We start from the raw sequence: 22,401 nt of genomic DNA on the forward strand, positions 1-22,401 counted from the left end.
AAAGATAACAGATGGGGTTTCAACAGCCAGACATTTTAGCCAGCAATATTCAACATTAAAAAAAACAGAAATCAACATTAACAATTGTTAAATTACTGTTTATTTTTCCCAAAATTAATAGGAAGCAGAAAGCTTCCTGAGAAACAGAACACTCATAGTAGCTCAGTCTGTTCTCTAGTGGTCATCCATAAACCACTGCATTTTAGTGAGTGGCACAGGCATAGAAAAAGAGGATAAAGAATGGGGAATAGGGTATACAAAACACTACCATGCTAATTAACAGCAGGAATAGGTTTGGACAAAATGCTGTGGTGTGAAAGAAAATGTTCACCTATCATGGAGTAATACCCATGTTAACACATGCTTTAGTGTTTTGCTTCCTATGCCAAACTTCCAGGGCACTTGACACCTCCTGTGTCCCTGTGAATAGAAGGTCTAAGCACAGATGGCATCAAGTGAAAATAATGCAAAGAACAAGGGCAGGAGGGATAAGTAGGGAAGTTTTCTCGACTGCACTCTGAACTGTGTTGTGGCACACAAGCTCTCCAGCCTCTGTGATCTCCTTGTGACAGCTCATCCTGAAACACAGCTCCCAACTTCATACACCTACAACAAGAAGCAGGTATAGTATAAGAAAAATCCAGAAACCAAATCACAGTCATGTAAAATATGATAAATCTTTAAAAAGTTAACACCTTTTTCATGTAGTTTGGTATTAAGTCAAATTATGTTAACACCTAGACAAAAAAAAAACAATTTGAAAACCAAAAATTAATGCTAGCACATTGACTTTTTTCTACTAAAAAACTTCCAGCAAACTCAAACCAAAAGAATATCCTGGATAGAATGCCTACAGTTACAATGTAGTATGCATATGTTCTCTATGGGTCTAGTCAAGCAACACTAAAGCTCTAAAAGTGTGTTTTAAGAGAAGTAAGATTCATGACCCAGAAGCCCTAAACAACAAATCACAACTTTTGTTTTAAGAACCCCTGTTCCTTCTGTCCTGTGTTTAGTTGTCAACAGCAGAATATCTGCCAGCATGGCTTGTACACACAAAGAAAACCAGAATGACACAACCCACTCCTATTATCAAGACAGAAGCTCCAGTATGGCAGTACTGTGGTTGTTAAAAAGGCAGGCCAATAAAATTCTGCTTATTGTCTGAATGCAAATACTAAAGAGGAATGTTGCAAAAATTTTCTGAGAGGGATGCTGAAGAGCGCTTTTAAATTGCTGGACAAAGGGATGAAATTGAAAACCTGGAGAAACCTGATCTACAGTCGGAGCCAATGCTCATTTGTCTCAATATTCCTGTTTCTGCTCAAACAACAAATGCTATAATGTGAGACAGCAAAAGAAAAAAAATTACTTCCCACATAAATTCTATGTCTCACATAAATTAAGTTCTATATCAGTGAAGCAAACAGTAAAGGCACATTATCTCTATTGCTGTATTTCCCTGCAGACTGAAAAAGCTGCTGACCTCAAATCTTAGTCTTCACACCAAGCTGACAGAGATCCCCATTCTGTTCACTTTTCATCAAAACAGACAGAAGATCTCTTTATAACTTGCAGGAGACATAGGCTCCTCAGAAGCTGAGCCTCAGCACAGCGCCAGCAGAAGACAACTGCTGTGCACCATCTAATGCTTATTTTCGTCCTCAGGGACTTTTCTTTTGGTGTGGAATAAGAAGCTAATATGCAGGATGAAATGCTACTCATGTTTCCAAAACTATGAACCTTGTTACTTTATTGCAATTTGCTCATTTTGAAATCTGTTCTCACAACTGAAATACTACAGTAATTATTGCACCAGTTAAAGAACTGAGCATGTGTAATACTTCAGCTTCATACAGCCACTAAAAGCACAACGTCCTCTGTCAGAATGTCTTGCAGTGGTGTACATTACAGATGTGTCTAGGAACCTGTGTGTGTACGTATAGGTACAAAAAAATCTGGAAAATGTTTCAACATCAACTACACATCTCACTCTTCTAATTAAACGTATTGTTTAAAAAATAAGTTCAACTATGAATGACAGTTTCATAAAAAAGCAACACCTCCGAACTGCAGCCCCACTTATGCCTTCAGTACACCAGGTCTTCTGGAAGAGCCAGGAAAGCTTCAGAATTGATGATTTCAGCCATGCCCCATTTGACACAAACTATGCAGAACCAACATTGTGCCAATCAACTTATACAGCACAAACTATGGCACTCACTTCGTCTAAAATACAGGCTGCAGAACATCCAAAACACAGCAACTTCCCCCTGATTCTGCAGCTGCCACAGCTCAAGACTTACATACACTGCCAATACAAACTCTGCCATGGGATTTCCAGGAGAAGTTCCACAAGATTTTAAGACAAGGAATAAAATAATGGAGGGTGTGGGAAGGATGATACAGAAATGAAAAAACCACGTCTGAGTACAGTGACTCCCAAAACCTCTGTTCACATACAAGTCACTTGCAGAAAACCCTGATGTCCAAGCCAGATTTGCAACGCTTTCATTTTCCAGCCTCACCTGGTAGTAAGACTATATCCTCTGTACATGATGATAAATGGAGGAAGTTATAAATTGACACATCACACTTGCACACTCATTACTTCAACAGCACACTTACAAGGACCCTTCCCTTCTACCAAAATCTACATGACACATGTGGACCAATAACTTGCTTGAAATTTTTTTGACATGCCAGTTTAGCTCCTGGCAACCTGTTACCAGAAATCCCTTAGTTTGTCTCTAGAAAAGCTGACTGCCTGGGAAGCCACACAAGACCTGAAAAGTTATCCAACTGCTCCAGGTTCTATACAAAACTAAGAAGGCAATGTGGTTCAAGGAGAAATTACTTCTCAGCACATATATGGCAATGGAACATACATCCTGGGTTGGGAGGGACACAACCAAGACACACACTTGTCTCGGAAGGAAAAAAAATAATTCTTTTCTCCCACATTTTGCTTTTAATCAGTCTCCACACAAACACAGGAAGCCAAGGTTGTGGGGACTTGAGCTGAAGAACCTCCCATGCTGCTGAACACTGAAAGAGGGAAGTAGGTTTTGACACTACCACAACCAAACCACTAAAATGCTCTGATTTTGGTCACAGAATGTTTCACTTCTTCATGCTGCACAATTCTTAATATGAACCTTATAAAGCAAAAGCTGTATTGAATATTTGATTTTGATTTCTCAGTCAAAATATTTTTCCTTCTTTAAAGGAATTTTGGCAATTTATTTCCATTAGTTTCTGCTTGTAAACAGCAATTAGCTGTATTTTACAGCCAACTTACTCAAAAGAATGGCTGAAATAAATGTATTCACTGTTCATCTAACCACAGATAAATGCTACGAAAAATCAAATCCTTCAGAAAAGGAGAAGAGTAACATAAAAGAATTATAAAAGGAAAAAAGAAACATTACTCCAAATTTTTCACAACCTTCAACCATTTCCTTTCCAAAACCAAGCAGAAAGCCAGAGGAATACTAACAAAGAGCCCATAAAGATTCTCAACAGCAATGCAACCACTCAACTTTCCCATACCTTTCAGTGAAGCTTTACAGTAATGCATTTCTGCTTCTGCTCTCTTCCAACTCATCTTCCTTCTCAACTCCAAAGATTACAGGTTGATTCTACAGACAGTATCTCATATATGCTGCTCCCAAATCCTCCCAGCCAGGCTAAGCTTTGTCATTATCACGTTGTTATTGTCTTCCTCATCAAGTCCGTGTTCCACAAACAGGTCTCTGATTAAAGACAGACAAGTCTGCTTAATAACCATAGTCATTATCACCTGGTTTCAGGTGCTGTCTGCATAACACTTCATTTTCCTTATTTCTACTATGTTATAGCTATAATTGTATTTGTTCCCCTCTTCAGCATTGCTTTCGGGATGAATGAGATCAGCAAGCAAGCCCATAACGTGAAATAAGCCTTAAGCTTAAGTTAATGCAAGCTGGAAAACAAAAAGTTGGAATAAGAAACTAGGTAAAAAGCACACAGGAAGCATTATTACAAGCAAGCATATTACTTTTGCCAAGCACTGCATATGTACCAACACATATACTATAACTATGATCAAACAATTGAGCTCAGTCTCTGTGATTTAAAAATATAAGTTAATGCTGTGGTGTGGGGGCCTAAAGAAATTACAGTTCTGTATGCCCAACAACCAAGAATTACTGGAACACTGCAAGTCAAGCTTCAGAATGAATTTATATTAAAGTGGCAAGAAGCTATAAAATCAGCACTAACAATCCTAAGAGCAGTATCTGGATAAATAAAACACAAATTCATGTCTGCATGCCAATCAGTTTAGATACAGGTTCAAAATACTTCATGCACATCCTGGCACGGCAATATTCTTTTAAAGCAACATCTCTGTAATCACTCAGATTTTTGGTTCTCCAAACACTTGGAATCATGAGACAGTGTGTATGTATCAACATTTTTCTGTTAAAAAATTTATTCTTGATAGCAGAACATTTGTCAGCATAGGTCTGGAGAAGACATTCCAGCATTAGTTTTAACTGTAAATGAGTAGAAGTCTTTGCCCAAGAGCCGCTGAAGAGAAGCAGTAGGAAAAAAACCCAAAACAACAAAAACAACAAAAACCGCACCCCAACTAACCAGCCAAAGAAACCCAAACCACTTTCTAGTAAGCTTTTACACGAAACTCCACTGGTATAAACTGAAACATAAGCAGATTTCCCGCAATAGCACCAACTGGGAAGTCGGCTAAGTGCCCCCGAACCGACAGCCGCATTTGAGGCGCTCCAAGCCCGCGCAGAGCGGACCCCTTCCCGGCCGGGGCCCGGCAGAGCGCCCCGCAAACGCCGCCCGGCCTCGGCCCGGCCGTGGCAGCGCCGCCGCGGCTCCGTCCCGCGCGCAACAAAGGGCTCTTGTTCCACGGCAGCGGCGGGCGGCGGCTGAACCAGCTGGCCCAGGACCCTACCGCGCTCTGTGGCACATCAAAGGCTGGCTGTGACCTAAGCAGACAATTAGGATGTGTGGGTGTAGAGTTACAGAGTTCCAAGAGGTCACTCACGGATGAATTTTAGCGCCGCGGTACAACCCCTTTATAAAGCAGTATTACTGGCTTTGCGCAACCAGCCTTCGGGCTGACCCCAGATCTAGGCAAGGGACTGCAACGCTGCTTGATTTTTTTTTCTGTATAAAGTTTACTGCAAAATTAAAGTGCAAATCCTGAGATGAGCAAAGTAACTTAAACATATGTATAACAATTTTAGTTTGCAAAGATACTGTGTTACCTCCTCTTAAAGAACTATGTAACCAAGTTAGCCAAGGCACTGATGAGGGAAGGAGGGAGCAGCTGCAGAGCAATTAGCAAGTACAACAATCACACCCCATTGCCACACACTCAGGCACAGCAATAAGGCACAACACTCCAGCACAAACAGAGGCTTGTCAGTTCTGTACACATGGTACAAACATAAACTCAAGAGATACTTCCTCACAAAGAAACCCAGGCATGGATTGTTCTCTGCAGAGGACACCACCAGCATTAACACCATCTATCCCACCACACTGCACTGCCCTTCTCACCACCTCCATCCCAAGGTGCTGTCACAGGACTATTTCTCCGCTCAGTTCTGCTGCTCCCCCAAACACAACTCTCCTCATTTAACCACCAGTTCCAAACATGCATGCCAAACTAATAAAGACAGACTCGAAACAAGAAAAAATTGGGGCAAAAATCACAACACATCTATACCATGCCAGTAATTTAATCATGAAACGTCACAAAGTCGAAAAGTTCCTAGATGATGCAGTAATAAAAATATCAGAACAGATGCTTTCCTTCTTCACTCTTAGTATGGCTCTAGCAGTATGACTAAAAAAGATCACTTGCTAATCAGAGATGAGTTTGAGTCAGGTACTCTGAACAGTTACACAGCCTTGTGGCAGACCTTCATGCAGTCCTGTACTTGGGATCCACAGTGACAACAATCAGTACACAAATCTGCATATTTTTGTATTTTCAAAATACATTATGTTTGGGTTAAAAATCAACTTCGTTTAAAAATTGAGAAAATGATCTTAAAAATTATTATCCCATGATTCAGGTGCTTAACAAAATTTTTAAATAAAAGCAGTGAAATCCTGAGGTTTGAAAAAATATCTTAATGCTTTAGCTTCAGTCCAGCATCTCCTTTCCCATTTAAGATGATATCCGACAGCAGCAAGGAATCACCAAGCCGGGCATTTAACTTCCAAATGCTGCCAAACTGGAATGCAACTGACACTATGAGAAAGCAAATTTTGTTTGCAAATTATCATATCAGGAACTCAGGCACTGGTTTAACAACATTAGGGTCATACTTAATCATCTTAACTCATGCAAGCAGCAATATCTGAACACAACCCAAGAGACAAAGCGTTCTCTTGCTAAAGAGGAGCATATGCTTATGCACCTCGTTAAACTGAATTTTTCAAGTGATGCTGTTTAAGGAAGGTCTTTAGAACTTCCTCCTTTTTTTTTTCTTCTCCCTCTGTTTTTTTTTTTAAGACCTAAGAGATTAGTTTATAGAAACTCACTTCAGCTCAAGAAAAATCTCTAGGGACCAAACAACTGATTTTACAAGTTGAAAAAAATGAAGCAAACAAAACAAACAAAAATATCCAACACCAAAGTTACATTGTAGCACTTGACATGAAATTAATCAAAATGAAACATAAGCCTGTATTTTCCTGCTTTTTCTCTTACACAACTCATTGAACTGACAGAATTTTCTCTGTTTTCACCAAATTGCATCCCGAGAGCTCTCAGAACGTTGTAATCATTAATTCCTACACATTTAATTAACTACTTCCAAACCACAACTTTTAGGAACAGATCTATTTCAGTCAGGACACCATCAGAACATAAGAGTTAAGTGTAACAACCTTACCAAGGATAGTGCAATCCCTGTATGGTAGTTCAAGAACTGAACCATATATTTCTGAAAAACACTCTATTTTACAGAATAAAATTTGATTAATTACACTAATTAGAATATTATACACCCAAGTCAAAGGGATTTAGTATGTTCATGTCAGAGCTATGTTCAATAGCAGTGAAACCTCAAAACACAGAACAGCACTATTTTTCATAGCATTCAATAACCTTTGAAATGTTACTGTGATCACAAAAGTAATTTCTACTGCTTTTTCCTTTAATTAAAAAGCCAAAGAGCAATAAGCAAGATGACAGAAGCCAAGAGTAAGATGAAGAGAGAAATAAACCAGATGGCATAGGAATATATTTATATATACTTAAGTTATTCACAAATTAGGAAAAAAGAAATATCAAAATCTTTTCATTTGCCCTATAATCAGTGTTTTTTTAAAAGAGTTTTCAGATATTTTTATGTAAAGAGGATTGTGAATTCTAATTAAGATATAGCTTTAAGCCAGGCTCCTCCATCATACAATTAACCTTAAATCCAGCCTCTAGCCAAGCAGGGTACAGATGGAGATAGACAGATGTAATTACAAAGTCCATCAGCAGTAAGCCACTGGGAGAGGTTACAGGCTTTCCTGTATTTCTACTTTGTATTTGGTAGGCTATTTTTATCAAAATACGCCAGGAAGACACAGCTACTGTGATATACTCACAGCACTTTTATATTAGCTTAGGCGTGCATCATATACTTTACGGCACTAACTTTGAAAAAAATTACAGCTGCACTCTCATTTTTGCAGGCTGCACGTCTCACAGAGCACTGGAGAAGGTATTGCACTCCCAGCTTCATTTCTACCCTTCAGGATCAATTCCTCCCTCCTCTGCTTCAAACCTCTCCAATTGTAAAACCCTATTTTACCACCATTCTGAATCTCTAAAGTGAGATTAACTGTATAAAACACATGATTTTGAACCTAAATTCCAAAAAAAACCAAAAAAAGTTTGAAGTTGGACCTTGGCACATCATTTCTGGTTTTGTGATGCATGTTCTGCTCTGCCATGGTGTCTGGATGCACACCTTGGCTTCCTCCAAATAATGAGTTGAAGGCTTGTGGAGAGGTTTCCATCATTGTCACTAAAGCCATGCATTCATGGAAGTTCACAACTGTTGCCAATTTTGAGATAAGAGCCAGCAATATCACGATCCATTTAACAATCATCTAAGAATCAACTTTTCACGTGAATTTCGTAATCCTACATCTAAACATGGTATAGCAACTAGAACTCAACTATCATTCTATAGTTTCTTATACCAGGAGTATTGAAGAGGAATATCCAATAGCAAGGCATAAAGCATGTAGTTTGGCATTTTCCACTAATCACAAACCTACAGTTTCTGCTTCGTGTCTGAAAACAGTACTAAGATTGCACAATGTTACTAAGTTTCCATTTAAGATGTGCAAGTAGTATTTAAGCATAGCAAAAAAAGAATACTTTATCCTCACATAATGCAGAAAATTCACATCCCACCATAATACATGAACCATTTGTTTATCTGAAAGCAGCAGCAAAGATTAAATTTGCATTAACCATTTTACCAGTTATCCCATCCAAGCTGGGGAAATCAGCTACACCTCCCATGCACTGCAAAGGGCTTTCTTGAGGATTTTTACACAGGAATTGAGAAAGGAATCACAAAATAGACAGATGTAATGGTAAAGCGTTCAGACTCCAACTATTAACTCTAGGGTCATGAAGTGACACATTTAAGAACAGAAGACTTAAGGGTATTCATGCACATTTTTAATTATGGATCACTGACTATCTGACCATGCTAAGGACCTGGGCAACAAATATCCTGACCTTGATGTTCAAAATGATTTGTCAAAAGCAGACGTACTTCACTGGAGTGGCAACTATAACAGCAGCAGTGAGCAAAAAGCTTTTAAACATTTATAATGTGTGGCAAGGAGTTCTTTGTGCAAACTCTAACCTTTAGTGAGGACAACCTCAGCTATTTTAACTGCCTTCATAACAAAGCACCCAGGAAAAGCTCACAGCCACCACAGCAGAGGTGGCTGAGGTGCTCTCACTTCTCTCAGCCACGTTCTACACGTCAGCCCTGAATCCCGAGAAAGATCATGATCACTCCACTCCTGCCACAAAGCTGAGAGACCCTGAGCCCAGGCTGGCTGGTGTGCTCTCCTCTGACCCCAAGCTCACAAAACATCTGATTTGCAAGGCAAGTTGAAAACACTTAAATGCCACCCCAGCCTGAGCCCCTCAAAGGTCACTTAGGTCTGCCAACAAATTCAGAGCTTAAGCAAGCACACATAATTTCCCACTATATATTTTTTTTGCTCTTAGAGAACTCCACCTGATTTTTATCATTAAAGCAGTCCTTGTGATCAGTTGCCTCATGCTTCATTTACAACGCATTATTCACATCATGCTCTGAATACACATCCTTTCCCTCTTCTCCACAGCAGAGAAGTCCTTCAGAGACGATCCTTCCATGACCAACATTCTCACACTTACCTACATGATGTTCCTTCTTTACTTTTGCACTAGGAAACGAATGCAGAACAATTACCATCAGTAATGCTGAATGTTCAGCTCAGACATCCAGAAAATGGCTGAAAAAAAACCATCAGAAGGCAGCTGGCAAAAAAAGCTTCTCTCTGAAGTGCCATTTTTAAAGAGCATTATTTGAAGCTGAAATTGTTTTTTATGATGAGATGAAATGAGCATTTTTAACTTAAGCATTAGCAGGTTTGCTCTTAATGAAGTTCTTAATGAACACAGCCCTAGAGCTGCTTGGAATACTGAGAATGGCATCATTTCCCCATGATGCCACTTCCAGACAAAAATGAAGACACACACTATATTTTGTAGTGTGTACAGAATAAAACTGTCTAAGACTCCATGTTACTTTATTTAAATCCTAATCTTGATCTGAAAAAAAATTACAGGGAGAACTATATATTTTTCATTGTTTTCATTATGATAACTAGCCTATGCTTACTGAAAACTAGCCTTTGGGTAATTCCTCTTTAGACAAAAGTCTGTAAATTTCTTGAGGCTGATATAAAATTAAGACAAAAAAGCACCACAAAGCATTTTCTTTGACATGTTTTAAAAAAGAAGGAAAAAAATCCCTGAAAGTTCAGCAAGATCTCTGATAGGAATAAACACTTTGGCAAATCCAAATTTTATATTCAAAATGTTGCAGATACATGTATTTAAGATGCACTTATTAAAACACCCACACAACATGAAAAAACTGTTGGAGCAGAAAGGCTACCTTCCATAATTCACTTCTGTACTTTAATAAGAGAACTCAAGAGAAATTTTATTTCTTCAAGGACTTTCAAAATCCTTTCAGGAAATGCCTAGCCCCTGGTATACCCTGCAATCCAATCATCAGACACAGACAATTCATTTCCCCTTTCCAACATGTCACCTCATGTATTAGCTTTATTTATAAATGTTCAGAAAAACTGCATTAACCAAAATAAGTTTGTAACATGAACATCAGAAATTCATGTTTTAGGTAATTATAACTTCGGAGTCTCACTGAAGAAGCTGTGCTTATCATAAGGATCTCTCTTCAGAGTTATTTCTCCTATTAGGCTCTTTCTCATGTTTATCATCCACAAAGCACATAGGCAAACAGAGAGAACAGGTCCTCTACCACAGCCATCATGAACAGACACTGAGTACTCAGTGGGAAAGCTGAGAAGCCTGTCTTCACAACACACCACATGTGAACTGGAAAACACATGAGCACAGCAGAAAATCGAGAACAGAGATTAGCCAGCCAAATGAGATTCCACTCCATAAGCTAACAATGTTCTGTTGAAATCAAGCAAATGAAGCACGCTTTTGGTTATTTTCTGAAACAGATCATACAAAATGCAGACACTATCTACACTAGGCACTACTTAGAATTAAATCAAGGCCAAGGCTTCATGATCTATTCCATAAGGTCAGAAATCCTACAGCCTCAGTGATCCAAATTCACCTCCTCTTACTGTCATAAGACATTGGAATTATTCTGAATATTTATTATCTCTCAAAAGCTATTATTTTACTACAATGTGCAATAAAATGGCTTTAGCTATTGCTGTGCATTTGTGTCTTGCACAGTAACAAAAATGCATGCAACCACACTTCAGCAAAGCTTAATTTAGGGGTGCACTGTAGGAATAAGTCAAAATATTTTGATAGGGGAAAACTAGTCTTGAAAAATATAATCTACTTTCAATACATATTTTTTTAAAGTATTTCTCATTAAAAAAAAGCATGTACTAAAAATTTCCACACACAAATGTACCCATATAACACAATTGATGAGATGAATGCTTAGAACTTATAATGTGGATTTCCTCCATCAGCACCTACAACCCTCAGAAAGGATCTGGCTCATGTGCCCACGAGAAAGCTGAACAGATACAGGGCAAAACAAATCAACTCCAAATTGTATTGTTGCAATGCAGAGTTGCAGAAGAAAAAGAACTTTTCAGAGCAGTACCCTGAAATTCCTTACAAGAGAACACAGTGCAACAAAATGCTCATTACTGCAGCCAAGCAATAGCCACTACAATCCTTCCAGCTCCAGTCTGCCTTTACCTTCTGCTTATCACTGGTATGGAGGAAATCACAGGCCCCAAAAGACAAGCTCAGAATCAAAACCACGCTTACAACTTGGCATTTTACAGCACTGAAGAAATTTGCTATAGTTGGCTCTAAAATTAAATTGAGATTTGACATTCTAGACAATATAATGAGGTACTCCTTGACAAATGAAATTTTATGCAAGTCATGTATGCACAGCATATGACTGAAGATCAGCTCAGCCAGGGATAGAAAAACAGCTCAGCATTTACACTGTGCTTCCTTCCAGTCCAGCACACACCACACACAGGTTTCAGCCAAACATTGTTGTACAGAACAGGATTGCCCCCAGCCTTGACAGACAAGTTTTTCTTGTATGTTTTTACTGATTTTCATATTAATACCCATGCTCCTCATACTCTACCAAGTCCTAAAATTCTGAGGCAGAAAATACCTCTGACCCTAGGATCTGAAACTAGGACTCTGTGTTATCAAGGAAGGTTCTTTTCAGCCAAAACACTGCTCTGACACTTGCAGCATGCAGCCCCTGAAATACTCCTGATTACCTCAAAGGTGCCAGGAAAATAGGAAAGGTTCATGAACCAGGATAACAAATGAATATATCTGAAATACAGCATACTTTAAAGTGCTGGCCTACACATTTTCAAGGGCCGCAGTTCAGAAAAATATCTCACTACGTGTCTCTCAAAGTTCATGTCTTCAGTCTATATTAAGTCAGCCTTTGGTTATTCAACAGGGAGGGAAGCAGGGTTAAAGCCTTGAGGCAAACTAATCAGACCCCTAACCAAAAGTAGTCAATGCATCTTACACAAAGTGTCCTTTCCCAATATGCCCTAAAGGTAACTAGAAGCCTCAAAACTTTAAATTTCCCCATCAGAAAAGCAAAGATTGCTTGTGCACAGCAAAGGAAAGCTGTGAGAGAATACCTAAATACAGAGAGGAAAACAGGCAGCCTGAGCAGCCTATGGTTGATTGCCACAGAAAGCAGAAAAAGGATCGAACAAGTCAGATTTTCAGAATACCCTTTATTAAAAGAAGGGAAAAATACCAATACCTCAAGGTGAAAATAATAGAACTGAAAGTGAATGCCCTCTTGAGACTACCTCTTCTGTGATCTTGAGAGGATTTTGTACTGCTTTTTGTGCTTTCAGTATTACTAAAATTCAGGTACACCGACAGAGTTTGTTCAGAGTCCAGTCTTACATCAGAAGCACAGGATGGAACAGCTGATGACAATAACAAACCAGTTAATCAATTACAAAGGGAAGCCTACTGTTATGACTTGTTGTTTGGTGAGGAGTTTTTTGTTTGTTTTGTTTTTCTTTAAGGCCTTAGCATTTCATATTCTTTTTAACCACACCTACTTAAGTCAAATGGCCTTTAAACTGAAAGAGTAAAAACACATCCTACATTCAATTAAAGCTTAAGCAAGCTCTCAAATAACATTGCTCTCTCTCATCAAAGTGTTCAGAAAAGAAAAACCAGACTGGAAATTCCTGACTACTTTAGATATTGAGAAGTGAAGTTAATAACTGGGTATTTTTGTTGTGCTGATGTATTTAGCCTCAAATAAAACCTTTAGATAACCTGATTTCACCACCATTAAACACATACATTTGCTCACCACCTGAAAAACACATCATCATGACCTAAATGCGAATGAGACCTTCTTAAAAATCACTGCAAGTGTTCACAAGATTATGCATGAAGTGTTTAAGAGAACTTTAAAATTAAGTATCAAGATTTCCTGAAAGAAGTTATTAAAACAACATCTGTCAATCTTGTGTCACTTTCTAGTTGAAGAACTCCCAACAACTCAATCAACCGCTCTTTCTGCAAGAGGATCATAACTCTGGAAGGCAAACTCATATTATATAAGTGCTCCAAAAAGAGCTAGATCACATGGTTACCCAAGTCCCAAAATTCCCCCTACAATGATTTTTCCACAAAAGCATGCAACAGAGGAAAGCTAGCCACAAGAAAACCAAATACAAACAAGAAAAACAAACAATAAAGATAATAAATATAGTTTTGTGCTTATTAAAAACCCCCATGAACACCTATGCAACAATTCAGACAGATTGGTAATTGTCTACACCAGCTTTATTTCCCCAACCCACAAGTTCTGATTCTTCTACAGAAAACCATACTTATACTTGTCAGTTGGTCAGTCTCAGAAAAAGAGAACAGAGTTGAAAGAGGATTTTGGTGCACTGACATCAAAAGAACACAGTTCACTTATACCAAAAGTGAGTTCACAATTCCCACTAGATTTTACATCCATCCTCAAGGAAAATACCTTCCTACCTACACCCCAGCTATCTCTTCCCACACAAACTCCATTTTGAACACTACTGAACAGCAAACAACCATCAGCCTCACTTTCTAAGGTACAAGAAGTACTTTACTGATGACATTGTTCAACCCAGAGAGCTCAGCATGCAAGGCCTGGATTCTGCCAACATTTGCACATGCCCAACCTGATACATATAAATGGGGATTACTCACATGCTGGAAGGTAAGTACATGAATAATAAACATGTTTGTGAATCAGCAATTATGCGCAGGTAGAATAAAAAGCTAGAGCGAAAGGAGATTTTTTTTAGGAAAACTGATTTTGAAATTAGTTTAAAGAACATTGGCTTTGAGGGTTTGAAGGCGGGGAAGAAGTTTTTTGGTTCATATCTGATACATAATAAATTGTCAACGACATAAAAAGTCTCCGAAAATCCAACCCCTCAACTCTCCAGTTGAAACACTTAATGGTTTTACATTCTCACTTGATTCTTCTCTCCAGCTGCAGGTCAGCAAATCTTAATCAGGATGATACAGGCTATTTAAAATACATTGCCTTCATCAGCCAACTAGAAAAAAATTTATGATTTTCAAAAATACAAAGACCAGCTCACCAGAACAAACACATTAATGCTGTGAACAAGCAAACTGCTGAGCAGCTCAACCCATGAACGGTGAAATTAGAGGTTTTGAAAGCTGTGAGGAAGAAAGTGGTGTTATATATATGAAACAGGCTGCCTTTAACTTCCTCTGACACCAGTTTGGGTAAGAAGGGCTTTCCAGTTGTAGGATGTTATTCTGTATGCCCAGTAACTGTCTAGAAAAATGTCATTCAGCGTTCACCCCAAGTGGCCAAGTACTTCCATCAACTCCAAGGGCCATCAGTTCTTGCTATCATGAGCTCCTGATGCCTGGAAAGGGTGTCCCATGGAGATCACACTCTTGCACAACAGCTGGCAGCAGGAGCTCCCAGAGTTAACCTTATTTGTTAGCTACAAGAGGAGTGGATGCTGGAATTACCCCATCAGCATCAACACACCTGCTAGTACACCACAACCCATGACAGGCATATATTGCACATCACACTGTGCACTGGCTTTTTTGAATTAGTTTCTAAGTAATAGCACCATGGACCTCCTTCAATATTTTAGTAATTTTGTCTCCCATTGACAAGAATTAATATACCAGAGTATCACTGAGAACTCAAAAAAAATGGCCCTTCTGGAAGAGCCAGGCTCCAACATTTGAGACAGACTAACAACACCGGTCTCTTCAGAGGACAGCACCCTTCTTGTCTGCTTCTACTAGAAAAGCACCGCTAGCCTCAAGCCAAAGCTCAGCCACTGCAAACTTGCCAGCTCCTCCATCAGAATGATTCAGTTCCAAATTGCCACTGTTCCCAAAAAAGCAGCCAACGACTTGCATCTTGAAGGTCACAAACAATGTTTCACCATGAACTACTCAATATAGCTCCATAACCTAGATGTCTCACCTACGTGACTACAGCTCTTTTCACAAAAAGTTACATCCACTAACAACACGTTTTTCTGTCGCCATCAACACTATGAACGGCTTACATAAAGAAACGTTTTAGCATTACTATACATACAGCATTTTTCAATTCTTCTTATGAAAAGAATCCACAACAGGAACTAACTGCTTCACACTAAAACCCAATATGTGCTGGTGGCTTATCATGGTTTAACCCCAGCCAAAACCATGATAGGACTGACCAGCTCAGTCCTTGGGGTTTTACAGAGTAAGGAATCCTTACAAGCAGTTTATCAACACTTACTGATAGCTTTCTAATGACTGGAATTCTGAATAAGGAATTTTAATGCTATAAAATAATAATTAAAGTAACAATTGATAGGAGCAAGGAAAAATAAGAAGCAAAAATAAAGAAATGAAAGTAAAAAACCAGAAAGTGGCAACAGCAAGCAGCAAATGGGAGAAAAAAAAATACTTAGCTCATATTAGAGACTGCTGAGAGAACTGGAAAGCCCAAAGTCAATATCTGTGTGGTGGACTGATTTTCACTAGCTAGACAAGGGGTCCAAAAAATCTGACAAACTAGGATTGGTTACAGCTGCAAGAGAACAATGAGACTGAGAGCGGTAGTTAAAACCAGCTAAAGATCTGAAACCTCTGAAACAGGCAATCTTTAAGCTTTAACAAGTAAGTAAGAAGCAAGTTACAGAAAGCTGTTGGCTTTCCTTAATGATCATGTCTAATTTTTTAAGACACCAAGTCCTGTGTGTGTCCAAAGCAACTTGATAGCTGGACGCACCAGCACCACAAAAATGGTTATTATTCCCTTTACTCTGATGAAAACAATGTCCCTGGGAGTTTACTGTGGGCAGCTTTCTTTCCACTCCCTCCCTAAGCACAGCAAAAATGTAATTGAGAACTACCACCCTTGGGATTTATGAACTACTACAAGATGCATTTCCTTCTTTGGAATTGAGAGCCTACTTCCATGAACTTACCACTATTAGACATTTCATTGGGAATACCCATCCGGACACTTGCCAGAATCTCCCTGCATTTCTTCAGCCTGGCAATTCCACAAGATACCAAAAATCTGAGATCACCAAAAGACACAGGTACTGCTAAACTACTGCCAGGTGTTTTATCAAGGTTAATTGCTGCTCAGTGCTGCTGAGGAGCTGCACTGCTCCAAAGGTGACTTCTGAACACTGCCTGCTTTTTCATCAACACGATTTAAGAAATCCTGCAACACGACTTGCGTAGCTACCCTGGGAACTAATAACAGGTCTGGAAAAACCCAAACACACTGCTCTACTTCTCCCACTCTTCAATTTTCAGTGACAGAAGGGAGTATAAATTGTACTTAATTAAAAAATTGTCAGTTCAGTCCTTGAGTCAGTAAATGATGTTTTTACAATTTCTCCTCATTCTCCCCTCTCTCCGGGAACACACACTTACAGCACTAATTCTCATCTCCTGGAGAAGGGTATCTGCTCCCCTTTGTTCCACCTTGCTCCTACAGGAGTGTCACAGCACATGCCACAGTTGAGACAGCCACAATACACAGAGTGTCACCACACAGTATCAGAAAGCTTTAAGCATCACCATACAGAATAAGACCATACCACTTTAGAAGGCCTTAAGCTTCTACCTTTCTTGCTCTTCAGCCAACCTTTTATATTCCTCACCCTGCATGCTTTACACCTGTGTGCCCTCTGTTCCCTCTGGTGGTTGGTCAGCCCCTGTGGCTCATGGCTGTCAGTGCTGCTCACCTGCCTCTCACAGCTGTGCCCACTGGGATGAGGCTCAGCCCAGCCCCACCGCAATCACCACAAACTGCGTGCCTGCATGGAAAGCACATCCTGCCTCCCCACCTCACACCCTTCCTCCAGAGTCTCTCAGCTCTCAAACCCTCTCCTTTAGCCAGTCACCAGCCAATGCTTTGGGGGGGATCAGTCAAGACTTTGTGAGAGATGGGAAAGAAGAAACAAAATGTGGATGTCCCAGCACCAGGTCCAAGCAGCCATGATTCCAGCTCTTCAAGGTCAGCCCTGGAATTACTGCATTTCCTGTGGGTCTCCAGTGATGCTGTCAGAGAAGTGGGTTCCAGCTGCCTATCTCCTAAATTTCTACTTACAGAGCTTGCCTTTTGTGTTTGGTTTTAAATATGCTGAAAGGCTTTGAAATATCTAAAACTTTGTGATTTCAAATCCCATATTGTCCAAAACAATTTGGTTCATTTTTTCATATACAAAGCAGACAGAGGAAGTTGAGATAATCCCTCCTTTTTTCCCTAGTCTTAAACATATCCACATTTACTTTCTGACTGGGAATTAACATTTTATGTCCGACCAAACACAATTAGAAAAAAATAAACCTTAATAAATAAAAGAAGAAAAAATTTCAAAGTCAATCTACAACCATCTTCTTTCTTTCCTGCCCCTTTAAAGATCTTTTTAAATATGCAATCAATTTTGAGTTCTAAAACTTAAATTCTCATCTTGAAACTGTTAAAGAAAACACCTTTAAAGCCTAACACAGTCAGTCTGCAGCTGGAGGAATACAGAAGACCAACTGCTAATAGGAAAGAGAACTCTGAACCTAAAATTTTATTAACTGTGCAAGCCATAATGAAGCTTTTGAGTTCAGCAATTGACTCTGCTTCAAGATAAATTGCATCTCTGTAGCCCCACGTGTTCATCTTGGAAACAAATGCCAAGCTCAACAACCAAACCTGCCTTTTCCCATCTTTGTAGTACCACAAAAATGTAAGTACAAAGCTCTATGTTATCTGAAGCACTTTGAAGACTTACATAGGTTCCTCAGATTTCCATTCTGGTCTTTTAATTACACGTAAAGAAAATATATTTTCATAGCACTTGTCACAATGAAGCACCTTCCATTGCATTATTGTCATGGACTCTTTATATGACGTAAAATTCACATGCAGCAATAGTAAGAATGAGACATTTTTTGGTAACCAAGATCTCTAAGAGACAACTGAATGCTCAGAAGTCATTTATTTTCATATCATAAAGGATATGTACTTCTTTAATCAGGATAAGGATTTCCTAGATGTGTGATGGAGGTCATTTGCCAAATCAAGTATTTAATGGTAATCTATAAGTTGACCCCCAAGTAAATAAACAAAAAACATAGCACACTACTTAAAGAATTCATCCATGTGCAAAACACTAGGAGATTTCAAAACAGCCAAGCAACCATTCTCACGTGGGCAGAGTCAATTTCTCTCAAATGTTTACAAAGAAGTACAATGTAGTAATCAAAGGTTTTACTTAAGGAAGAACTAAAGTCTCCAAACATGATTAAATGAAACAGAAAATCCCACTTGGTTTTAGCTTCTGCTTTACAGAAGGTAATTTCCTGTTTGATCTTGCCCTCTTAACTAACATTAGTTTCGCATACTATGCTTTATTTCAAAATTGAGAAAACTTTAAAAACATACGTTTTATTGAAGAAACTATACAGTTTAAGGTTTAAAATCAGCAATTAGAAGTCCCCATAGAAGACAAATCTCTTTAAATGGTGACTGAACAGGGGGAAACTCTATAAAGATAAAAAAGCTCTTTGTAAAGTAGAGAAAGAATGAAAAAATCTTTCAGCAGCTACCAGGACCCCAGTTATTTCCCTTGAGCAGTCTGCCCAGCTGTTTACCTCCCTCTGTGTGGCACAGATAAATACTTATAAAAGTGTCAGCTCTACATTGTCCAGCCAGTCACAAGAACTGCTGGTATAAATAACAACCAGAGTTCCCAACAGAGTTCACACATCACCTTTAAAGCACAAAAGGAGGCAATATTTAAACTGAGAAGAAAGAAAACACCAAGTAATGGTACATGTTAACCACATCAAAATGGATGAAGAAACACTCATCCTACTGTAGTGAGTGGTGTGTAAGCTGATTTCTTAAACTTTGAACAAAATTATGTTGCTAAATTACCTTCTCACTTCCCTCACAACAGCAGCATACTGGAAAAAAGAAATTCGCAAACACCACTACAAGACATTATTGATTACAAATAGTTTTCATCTCCAACAAGCATTCAGGTGATATGCATTTTATTAGCCTCCTCTTCTAAACAATATTAAAATTACATCCACCACTGTAAGCTATCATTTTTACACACACTAATGTATGTTAAAAACTTATTCAACTCAAACTTATTCACCTCTACAGGTTTAATCAAAGGGATGTTTGATATATATATATTTTTTACTTGTAAGAATAAAGGCATTTTACGTGACATGGGCTGTTTCACTTTGGTATTTTAAATACATAATCCAGCACTTCTCACTGCCACATGTACATCTTACTTCTTGCCAAAAAACAAAAAGTAACTTGACTCATCCACCTCCAATATCTCCAGTGAAAAGGAGTAGAACTCCCAAATGGCACAAGAAGAGCAGAGGGGCGGTCAAACTTCCTAGACGGAGATATTGGAATAAAACTGATTACATGTTCAACATGAACCTTTCCATCACAGTTACCCTCAAATATGAACTCTTTGTGAAACACATCCAGGACAAACTCACAAAAAGACCGGGAATTACCAGAGATTTTCAGTGGACACAGAAGCAGTCTCATGACTAATTACCATAACACCTCTTCAGGGGGGTGCTGGAATATTTGCACCAATATTTGAAGGTTCAGGTCCACTACCTTTCTATGGTCTACTATTAAATAAGCTCACTGTAATCAATCTCCTGTGAACTAATTTTTAAACATGTTTATCACAAGAAAACTCTCAAAGTTAGCTTTTATTACCATTGATAAATGAAAGCAATAACATTTTAAAACTCATCACATTAGGAAACACTCTTCCCCACACACGTTAGTTTAACTCAGATTAAGCCTCCTGAACACAGTCAGTCAAACATGATATAGCTCACTTTGACAATCAAAGTACTTTTCCCTGGAAAATTCTGTGTTGTGAGACATTCTTCGATTCCAACTTGCATTTTAAAAATTAAGACTATTACTGCGTCCAACATACACTTCATTTTTTTTCTATTTTTCATACTTTACACCTTTGATTTTAAGCCTGGGGAGTGCTGGTAGCACAGTACCATCAATGCATCTTCTCAACGAGACAAGAATGAGCTTTACTCTAACCATACAAAGCCATCATGGGTGCCATTCTGGAAGGCAGCGAGTGCCCTCATCACCCATTGATGTCAGACCACATAATGTTTCAAGTATTGAGGTCTATTGTTCAGTCCATTTCTCCCCCATCTTGTGAGGTCCTGCCATATATTCATTAGAAAAGGCCATACACTACACTACACTGAAATAAAACAAAACCTAAGACCCCCAAGCATTTGCATTTACAGAACTCTTACCATCCACAGCATCATTCAAGCAAGGGCAGAGTACACAGTGCAACCACACATGCAAGGACTACTTTCCAGACAGAAGCAGCTCTTAAAGGGCTTTGTTTTCTTAAAGAAATTGTATAATTTGTAAGAGTCAGGAAGCCCTTTGAAAGCATTTCTTTATGTAAAATAGGTAGTGACACTGTAAATCCTGAACCCAGTAACAACAGTGGAGAGACCCCACATTTCTGAATCAGTCAACTCGGTCACGCTGGATAATGATACCTACACATCACTTTAACACAGAATTACCATTTACTCCAATTTTTTATTTAGAAACAGAGCTGCACTTGCAAGACCTTATATACTGTCAACTATTGTAATTTTAAAGCTTTGGTTTGTACACATGAAAGTAGGCTGTGACTTGTTTTGGAGGGAGGAGAACGGGGAAAGACCTGTGGATCAAACCCCAACTTACTTAAGGAGGTGTTTTACACCCAAAATCTTCTCGTCTGGATTTGCAGTTAAATCAATGTCCTAATCTGTTATAATCAATGTTCTTCCCTTTTCTAACCGCCAAGAAGAATTACTACAATATAGCCTCAAACAAACACATGTCTGTCCAGAGAAAGAGTTACGAGATTTACTCCAAGGCACATCTGCTGGAGCCCTGCCCGCCGGCCAACTCCGGCACAGTGGCTGCACGGGGCAGTTTCGGCTCTGCCCGGCCGAGAAGCGGCTGTGGAACACCACCGGCGTCGGTGCTAGGGGAGAATAGCCCCTCGGGGTTCGGGTTTCCCGAGTCCCCAGCCGACTTAGGGGAACAGCAGCAGCCCCAAGAACCGGGCTAGCCTGGCCTCTCCAAAGGGCAAAGAGCAGCATCCGCGGCACCTCTCGGGGACCAGTACCAGCGCTCCCGCCAGGACAGAAAGCGAAAGGGTCGGAAGCAGAAAACAAGCACCGAGAGCCCAAGAGCAAACACGGGAGAGTTTTATTCTCCACCGGAAAAGGAGGACCCCCGCCCGCTCCCTTCCCACCTTCGGGCGGGGGGCCCGAGGGGCCCGCGCTGCCCCGGCGGGGGTGGGCGGGGGCAGCCGCCGCCTCCTTCGGCTCCCGCCCCGCGCCCCCGGCCCCACTCACCGCCCGTCTCGGCCGCGGCCGGCGTCCCCGCCACGCCGTTCAGGTAGAGGATGGAGAGCAGGTGGGGCTGCGTCTTCTCCAGGGCCACCCGCAGGTCCTGGAAGTGGTCCCGTTCCTTGCCCAGCAGCAGGGCGATGAGCAGCTCGGCCTTCCCGCCGCCCGCCGCCTCCAGGTCGCGCAGGTCGCGGGGGCCGAGGGCGCCGGCGGCCTCCAGCAGCTCCACCACCTTGTCCACCTCGGTCATGGCCTGCGCCAGGCTCTGCCGGCACTGGGCGAGCAGCTCCTTGTGCTTGGGCTCCATGGCCGCTGCAGGGCCGCCGCCGCCGCCGGCCAAACTTCGCCCGCCCCCGGCCCCGCCGCTCCGCCACCGCCGCCCCCGGGGAGGCGCGGGCCGAGGCGGGGCGGGCGCCGCCGGCCGCCCTCCTCCGGCACCCCGCGCCCCCGCAGCGGCCCCCGGCGAAACTTCGTCCGGAGAGGAGGAGCGGAGCCGGGACAGGACCTGGGCCGAGGGCGGCTTTGCCTTCTCCTCTTCTTCCTCCTCCTCCTCCAGCAGGCGGGGGGCGAGCCGCCGTCAGGGGCTGCTGCTCCTC

At 40.5% G+C, this 22,401-nt stretch overlaps 1 protein-coding gene across 5 annotated transcripts in view; it reads right to left on the reverse strand.

The window, feature by feature from the left end:
- Window positions 1-22,146, reverse strand: part of DLG5 (discs large MAGUK scaffold protein 5) — a 97,075-nt gene extending 74,929 nt beyond the window's left edge. For 4 of the 5 annotated variants that reach the window (XM_063163873.1, XM_063163871.1, XM_063163872.1 and 1 more), the window contains exon 1: window positions 21,812-22,146. In XM_063163873.1, coding sequence (XP_063019943.1) covers window positions 21,812-22,112 — 301 coding nt within the window. In that variant the 5' untranslated portion in view covers window positions 22,113-22,146. Of the gene's footprint in view, window positions 1-3,552; window positions 3,623-21,811 lie in introns of those variants that run through there. The other variant, XM_063163874.1, reaches the window with a different exon arrangement.
- Window positions 22,147-22,401: the final 255 nt, after the last annotated feature.

The sequence above is a fragment of the Melospiza melodia genome, chromosome 9 (genome assembly GCF_035770615.1).
Source record: "Melospiza melodia melodia isolate bMelMel2 chromosome 9, bMelMel2.pri, whole genome shotgun sequence".
Taxonomy (NCBI): Eukaryota; Metazoa; Chordata; class Aves; order Passeriformes; family Passerellidae; genus Melospiza; species Melospiza melodia.